This window comes from Abramis brama, assembly GCF_963993115.1.
Source record: "Abramis brama genome assembly, chromosome: 22".
Lineage (NCBI taxonomy): Eukaryota > Metazoa > Chordata > Actinopteri > Cypriniformes > Leuciscidae > Abramis > Abramis brama.
This window is the reverse complement of record NC_139984.1, coordinates 3751007-3759717: the sequence shown is the minus strand read 5'-3', so window position 1 is coordinate 3759717 and position 8711 is coordinate 3751007. Positions and strand designations below refer to the sequence as shown.

Below are 8711 nucleotides of genomic sequence, written 5' to 3'. Positions count from 1 at the left end.
GTTTTTTTTTTAATAGCATGAATTTGTTGGCGACTGCTAGGAAAGTGATTGAAAAATGTCCATGAATGATTAATAGTCTATATTGCGTAATATCCTCTAGTTTTGCACCAAATTCTGGTCCTGAAATGGTTCTAAATCCAATTCTTTGTCCATATGATTTGTTCATCCAGCTGGATGATCTGGATGCACATCTCTTCCACGTCACCTGACTCGAGGAACCACTCATGTCCAGAGCACAGACGCGTGGGACGAGTTACATGCTGACACTTAATACTTAAGGTTCTGGGTTTGTTTTAATCTACTGTACATGTGAGCATTAATAATAGTAATGTTTATCTTGGCAAACACCTCTAATAAACAGGAAGACTTTGAAAGGAGTGACAGGTTTCCTTGTTCCGATGATATTGCAAAGACACACCATGAATGACCACATATAAAAAGAAACAACAATTATAAACAGCACGTTTCACGAAATATAAGACTGTTCGGGATTCTGGGTCAAGACAACTAAATATGTGTACTAGCCTGCCCTCTAGTGGCTTCATATGGTGTTCAGGGACTTAAAAACACAAATCAAGAACAATGACGTGAAAGAATTAGCTTTAATAAAAAATGAAATGGTCAAAGAAAAATGACTTCAGAAGAACGGGGAATATCCAGATGCTGTAGTATGTGATGAATGCAGTCTGAAAAGATCCTGAACTGTGGTTCTGAGTCCCTCGGGAAGCGCCTCAGTCCAGGGCGAGTCCCTCGGGAAGCTCCACCACCACTGGAGCACATTCATCAGGATCCGCATCGAAGTCCCAACGGAATTTTTTGGTCAGGTGGACTTTAAATTTTTCAGCTCTTTTCCGTAATGTGCTGTCGACCCCGGGACCGCTGGCAAACTGGAAGAAGTCCTGGAATGCACCAACAGGAGAAAAAGAGATTATTAGTTACATTAAAAAACACACACTGTTTGGCAAATGCATCATGAAAGAGAGTCACACACACTTTTTTTTTTTGGTCAGCTGAACCCATTTTACCTCAAATATTTACTTGAAGTAATATTTAAAAAATTGTACTGAACAATTATTAATAATTAAACGTTCACAACTTTACAGTTCTCTGATGTCGGTAATGGCCACTGAAGTGAAAGTAAACATTTTTTTTTTTTTTGATTTTTTTTATTATTTTGATTGTTTTATTTTAAATATATAGTGCGTCACACACCCGTAGGTGCGTCGGATATAAGTTAAAGGGATGGTTCGGAGTAAAATCAGCCTAGGGTCCTTTGCACCATGACCTCGAGCCAAACACCCCCCAGAAGCCTTTTCCCCTTGGTCGAACATGATTAAAGTGAGAGCTTATTTAGAGACATCAGCCGGATGGTTTAGTGCAGGCGCTAACGGATCCAAGGCTGTATCTCATAAATTACCCCACTAATTATGTTAATACCCACACGTGATTATGTTATTTAAATAAACTCCTGATGTACTTACAAACTCTCCAATGCCTCGTTTTATGAGCACAGAACCTATTTGTACTCCTGTAGAAGTGTGGTACCATTCTGGGCATTATTAGTGGGGTAATTTACCAGATACAGCCTTGGATCCATTAGCGCCTGCACTAAAGCCATTCGGCTGATATAAGCTCTAACTTTAATAATGTTGTTCCAAGGGGAAAAGGCTTCTGGGGGGAGTGGAAGTCACTATATGGAGAAATATCCTGGAATGTTTTCCTTAATTTCTTTTCGACTGAAGAAAGAAAGACATGAACATCTTGGATGACGTGGGGGTGAGGAAATTATCAGGAGATTTTAATTCTGAAGTGAACTACTCCTTTAACAAGTAAAAAGGGTTTCTTCTGATTTAATGTTGACTTTAAGTCGACCTGAATGGCTTTGCTCATGTTCCACTTCTGTTCTAGCTGAAACTGGGAGAGGGAAAGCATGTGAACCGCACCTGAAGTGTGGAGGTGAGGAAGTTGTTCTGGGACACGATGTCCACGAAGAAGTCGGGTGGGATTTCTCCCAGCTGGTGGTAGAGCACGGCGATGAGGCCGAGGTACAGGTCCGTGCGCTCCCTCAGGGCCTCCTCGCAGCGGCACAGCAGCGCCAGCAGGCTCTTCCAGTGCTCGAACGCCTCGTACACGTTCCCCACCAGGAAACACACGAACGCAAACTGCAGCTCGCCTACACACAGCAACACACACCACGCTTTCACCACAGTACTTAACACTAGAGTTTTATATTTGTGTTATCGGGTCATTTTTGACTAAAAACAACACAAGTCAAATTGACCGGCCTACAAAAACCTACTTATAAATCTCTCATTATGCTGTTATTGCCAATATTGGATTCAATCTTTTGTTTTCAACTAGTTTTCTACCTAATTTGGTAAAAAAATAACCATCCTTTTAAATAGCTTGTAAATCTCTCGTTATGGTTTATTATCACCAAACACTGGATTATATTTTTAATGCAAATTTTGGGATATTATATTTAAAAAAAATGCTGGATGGAAAGGCCAAGATGTGCATAAATTCTAAAAATGCTCATTAAAAACATGTGAGCTCAATTGAGGTGGACACATTTTTCATCCGATAAGAAGATATGTGTATAAACTGTGATAGAAACACATTTACTGAATAAATCCCTCAATGCACTACAAAAAAGAACTTAGCCTCAGCAGAGGCTGTGATTGGTTAACTGGACTAGCGGACCAATGGCATCGCAGCATCTCAAATGTTGGTTTGGTGGCTCTGAAACGCCAGAGTCAAAGTCTGTGATCAGATCCCGTTTCGGAAGCCAGTTTCTTCCCAGATTGCAGCAACATCCAGATATTTTGCGCCACTTTCCCAGAAAGTGACGATTTTGATCTCTTGAACACATGGGATGGAAACGCTGCTTTATTCAAAAACGTTTTATGCGATATTCCAATTTTGCGCACAACTTAAATGTGCAATATAAATAAAGGTGACTTGACTATTGAGGTGAATAAGCTCAGATCAACAAGGCCTACGATCAATCAGATCCAAATAGAAATACAAAACCTGTGCCAAATGAATAAAACAAGTTGACAAAAAGATTGAATCCAGTATTTGGTGATAGTAAAGCCTAACGAGAGATTTACAAGCTATTTTAAAGGATGGTTATTTTTGACCAAATTAGGAAAAGGATTTTCAGCACAGCACAAGGAAAAGTGGTGCAGGCATCAATAAAAACTGTATAGGGCTGTAACAATATCCCGTGTCACAATATATCGCAATATAAAAATGCAACAATATGTATCGTGGATAGTTCACCCAAAATAAAAATTATGAAAATCAAGTTTTCAGAGTTTTAGTGTCAGGACTACATTAAACTGCTATATATAATGTTGAATATAATGTATAATAATGCAATGGAGGAATGTGTGTGTGTGTCCTGATAATGTCAAATGTCTGATGTTAAAAGATGTATTAAGAAAAGATATCATCAAAAGATGATAATCCTGTATTTTCAGCTTCAGAATCATGAATATTGTTATTCTGGCGTCTCTATTGTCCTGAGCTTTGGGTTTCCAGCATCAAATCCAAGACTATTCATTTACAGCCACAATTTAAAACCAATTTTAGCATTTTAATCAACAGTAAATATTTTGTTAAACTTTTATCATATGTCTTGGAGTATCGCAATAATATTGTATTGTGAGTTCAATATCGAATCGTGACATGTGGGTCTCGTTACACGCCTAATAAAAACCAATGACAACACATTATATTACAGGACAACAAGACCTAAACACAATGACGTGTCATGGGCTTTTACGGCACAATGGCCATTCCTGAAGGTTTAACAACATGATGTCCGGTTAGTAAACTGAACGCTCACCTAGTACATCGAGCGGCTGCTCTTTATAATGTCTCTCGAGCACGCAGTTGAGGGAGTAGGTCCAGTCCATGCTGTACTGCGTGATCTGAGCCGGGGTCGCCCCGGGAGGGTACGCCTGTTCGGGGATGTGGGAGAAGCGCAGCGCTGTGCCTTCCCTGTGCTTCATCCGGGGCAGCCGCTCCAGGCCCTCCTTCATGCTCTGGCACTCCTGATCGTGTCGGGGCAGGTTCTGCTCGGCCCGGTCTTTAGTGTGGGTCAGCTGCAGCTCTGGGATCACGTCGCTGAAGGCACACACGCGCCCGCTGAGGGGCTGAAGAGCGCTGGCCACCTCCTGACTGAGTCGGTCCGTCAGCGAGACCCACTTCCGGAGGGTGTCGTAGGGATACGGGCCCAGATACCCGTCCAGCTCCCGGAGATTGGCCCTCACGCGCTCCACCTCCTCCGGGCTCTGGGAGATCTCCAGGTCATCCTCAGTCTGGTTCCAGTGGGCCACGAGCACCTCTCGGGGCTTCAGGGACAGGAACAGGCCTGTTTTGGGACTGATCTCCCCACAGGCCCCACTCGTGCTGACGGAGCAGTAGTGGAGGAAGTGGAGCCCGGGAGGAATCATCTTCACCCCGCGGAACCGGGGGCCCAAAGTCCAGGTTTTGTAGTCGAGCCCCAACTCTGTTCCCTCAGGAACCCCGAGTAAGACAAGAGTGGCTCCTTCTTCAAATAAGCCCCGGGCCACTTCAGGGTCCATCTCTGTTCCTGCCATATCTGTGTAAAACAGTGATCACACACACAATTACTGTAGATATGGTTACATGTGACTGGACTCACATTACAATGAATGATATTAACTATTTCAGATATTGTCATTTGTCATAAGAGATCACTGTGATTAAAAACTAATCAATTTTATGGATGTACAGAAAGTTCATTATCGATGGCTCTTTGGCAAGAAATATATTCAGTTGGCAAAATATGGACTAATTTATGGCAGAATTAGCATCAGAAGTCAATGAGTATGAATAAAAAGTTCAAGATTTAGCTTCTTAAATACAATGTAAAAGACATTTCATTAATACAATATTAAGGCAAGGCACTGTGTGAGTAAGCAAGCTACAAAATATGTTTCCATAATAATGTAAATAATTAAATAACCACCAACAGCAAAACTAGGGTAAAACATGAATATGTCGTAAACATAAGCGCAAAACAGAAAACTCATAATACCAAAACAACCGCGCTCAGTCACAAATCCAGCATTTCTGCGTAAAAGCCATGTGTGAATCAACAAGAGAGAAACTTCCGCTTAAAGGCAAAATAAAAGCCCTATTTTACAGTTAAACACAACATCCTTCTGCAGTTGTTTGTAGTGGAAAAAATGTGTCATCCTGCTAGTTTAATGGGGCATTAAACGCGTTTTTTCCTCGTTCTCCGTTAAATTGTGATATATAAGTCTAACAAAATTGTATCCAACTGCTATTTCTCAAGAAAAGAAGACATGTTTGTTGTAGACTTTTACAGTGACACCCCTCGTCGGACACTTCACAGCTTCCGGCGTCCATCGCGAGCGGGTGTGAGTGAGAGTAGTGGGGCTTTTATGACTGAATAGTGTGGATTTAGCCTTGATCTGCTTGTTCTGCGAGTGTCTGCAGTGATCAGGAGTGTGTTTTCCTGCGACAGAAGAGCGATGGGCTTCCGCAAGAAGAACAAGAGTCCGCCCGTGCTGAGCCACGAGTTTGTCATCCAGAATCACGCGGATATGGTGTCGTGTGTGGCCATGGTCGTCCTGCTGGGACTCATGTTCGAGGTCTGAGTTTACTCCGAAACACACACACACCATAACATCTGTAATCAGTGTTAAATCTGCATCACACACACCATAACATCTGTATTAATTGTTACATATGCATCACACACACCATAACATCTGTATTCATTGTTACATCTGCATCACACACACCATAACATCTGTAATCAGTGTTACATCTGCATCACACACACTATAACATCTGTAATCAGTGTTAAATCTGTATCACACACATCATAACATCTGTAATCAGTGTTACATCTGCATCACACACACCATAACATCTGTAATCAGTGTTACATCTGCATCACACACACCATAACATCTGTAATCAGTGTTACATCTGCATCACACACACCATAACATCTGTAATCAGTGTTACATCTATCACACACACCATAACATCTGTAATCAGTGTTAAATCTGTATTACACACACCACAACATCTGTAATTAGTGTTACATCTGTATCATACACACCATAACATCTGTAATCAGTGTTACATCTGTATCACACACACCATAACATCTGTAATCAATGTTACATCTGTATCACACACACCATAACATCTGTAATCAGTGTTACATCTGTATCATACACACCATAACATCTGTAATCAGTGTTACATCTGTATCACACACAGCATAACATCTGTAATCAGTGTTACATCTGCATCACACACACCATAACATCTGTAATCAGTGTTACATCTGCATCACACACACACCATAACATCTGTAATCAGTGTTACATCTGCATCACACACACCATAACATCTGTAATCAGTGTTACATCTGTATCATACACACCATAACATCTGTAATCAGTGTTACATCTGCATCACACACAGCATAACATCTGTAATCAGTGTTACATCTGTATCATACACACCATAACATCTGTAATCAGTGTTACATCTGCATCACACACAGCATAACATCTGTAATCAGTGTTACATCTGTATCATACACACCATAACATCTGTAATCAGTGTTACATCTGTATCACACACAGCATAACATCTGTAATCAGTTACATCTGCATCACACACACCATAACATCTGTAATCAGTGTTACATCTGCATCACACACACCATAACATCTGTAATCAGTGTTACATCTGTATCACACACACCATAACATCTGTAATCAGTGTTACATCTGCATCACACACACCATAACATCTGTAATCAGTGTTACATCTGTATCACACACACCATAACATCTGTAATCAGTGTTACATCTGCATCACACACACCATAACATCTGTAATCAGTGTTACATCTGCATCACACACACCATAACATCTGTAATCAGTGTTACATCTGCATCACACACACCATAACATCTGTAATCAGTGTTACATCTGCATCACACACACACCATAACATCTGTAATCAGTGTTACATCTGTATCACACACACACCGTAACATCTGTAATCAGTGTTACATCTGTATCACACACACCATAACATCTGTAATCAGTGTTACATTCTGCATCACACACACACACACACACACACACCATAACATCTGTAATCAGTGTTACATCTGTATCATACACACCATAACATCTGTAATCAGTGTTACATCTGCATCACACACACCATAACATCTGTAATCAGTGTTAAATCTGTATCACACACACCATAACATCTGTAATCAGTGTTACATCTGTATCATACACACCATAACATCTGTAATCAGTGTTACATCTGCATCACACACACCATAACATCTGTAATCAGTGTTACATCTGTATCATACACACCATAACATCTGTAATCAGTGTTACATCTGCATCACACACACCATAACATCTGTAATCAGTGTTACATCTGTATCACACACACCATAACATCTGTAATCAGTGTTACATCTGTATCACACACACCATAACATCTGTAATCAGTGTTACATCTGCATCACACACACCATAACATCTGTAATCAGTGTTACATCTGTATCACACACACCATAACATCTGTAATCAGTGTTACATCTGCATCACACACACCATAACATCTGTAATCAGTGTTACATCTCTATTTATTTATTATCAAACCTTTATGAAATCATGCTATTGAAATTTGTAATCGTATAATAACACGATTGTCACATTTCAGGATCTTTTTGACTAATATACACTCAAATAATAACATGACCATCATATAATGTTATGTAAATATGCATTCGTTTTATTAAGTTACAATTAATTAGTGGGCTGAATATTTCAGTATTTCCAGTGAAGACATACAATCTTAATATCATTGCTTTATTAGAAGTATGTGTCCACATGCCACTGAATGCAAGTGAAGTTATTTTAATATTTGAGCTAAATGCACTAAACATGCTAATTGGTCTAAAATCAAGTACGTCAGATAATGAGAAGACGACTGGCTCTGCTTCCTCATTAGAGATATTTTACCTGTTCTCAACTTCCTCTCAACTCAAACTTCCTTGAAAAACTATAAAAACTTTCTTTTAAAATCTGATCTCTGTTTCTGTACTGATGTTGCTGCAGTTTGTACTAGAATGGCAGGAAATATTTGATGTGGTGTTGCTAATGTTGTGGCTTTTGCTATACGTGTATTCATATGATCTTTATTATTTTATTGCAGGTGACCGCAAAGTTTGCCATCATGTTCATCACAGTCCAGTATAATGTCACACAAAGCCCGGATACAGGTACGGCCTAGATCTTCAGTAATGCTCAGTCATCAGGGTCTGAGCTGAAGCACATGTGATCGACAGACTGAGATGAAAGACCCAGTTGTGCTTCCAGAAAATGGCCAAATTTCCAACCCTTTAGTCCATCATTTAGATTCTAGTTCCTGAGATTAGAAGTCTTTAACTTTCATCCGAAAACCCGAGACCGGAGCAGGTTCAGGTACAAAACTCGCACACGGGTCGAGGGTGATATTGTAAAATATTGATTATAATAAAAAAAGGAAGAAGAAAAAAAACGTGCTTTTACCGTATGGACTTGAAAAGACCTGAATTGTTTTTTTTTACATATGTTTGTAAACCTAAAAATAAACGTATTTCTCGTTTAAAGAT

The 8711-nt window shown here is 39.9% G+C and overlaps 2 protein-coding genes across 2 annotated transcripts in view; one reads left to right on the top strand and one right to left on the bottom strand.

The window, feature by feature from the left end:
• Positions 1-583: 583 nt before the first annotated feature.
• Positions 584-5143, bottom strand: aar2 (AAR2 splicing factor). The gene is made up of 4 exons (XM_084098513.1): positions 5072-5143; positions 3854-4612; positions 1944-2173; positions 584-899 (listed from the first exon to the last, which is right to left on the bottom strand). The coding sequence occupies exons 2-4, from the start codon at positions 4608-4610 to the stop codon at positions 732-734; spliced, it is 1155 nt and encodes a 384-aa protein (XP_083954639.1). The 5' UTR covers positions 4611-4612; positions 5072-5143; the 3' UTR covers positions 584-731.
• A 245-nt stretch (positions 5144-5388) lies between these two features.
• The window catches only part of LOC311073019 (translocating chain-associated membrane protein 1-like 1), a 15904-nt gene continuing 12581 nt past the window's right edge, over positions 5389-8711 (top strand). The window contains exons 1-2 of the mRNA XM_084098405.1: positions 5389-5651; positions 8273-8339. Coding sequence (XP_083954531.1) covers positions 5532-5651; positions 8273-8339 — 187 coding nt within the window. The 5' untranslated portion in view covers positions 5389-5531. The remainder of the gene's footprint in view (positions 5652-8272; positions 8340-8711) is intronic.

Excerpts from the sequence above, each read along its gene's own strand:
- aar2 (XM_084098513.1), bottom strand. The coding sequence starts at position 4,610 with ATGGCAGGAACAGAGATGGACCCTGAAGTGGCCCGGGGCTTATTTGAA. Across the intron at positions 2,174-3,853 it reads GCAGCCGCTCGATGTACTAG|GCGAGCTGCAGTTTGCGTTC; the intron begins GTGAGCGTTCAG and ends TGCTGTGTGTAG. Across the intron at positions 900-1,943 it reads TCCTCACCTCCACACTTCAG|GACTTCTTCCAGTTTGCCAG; the intron begins GTGCGGTTCACA and ends GGTGCATTCCAG.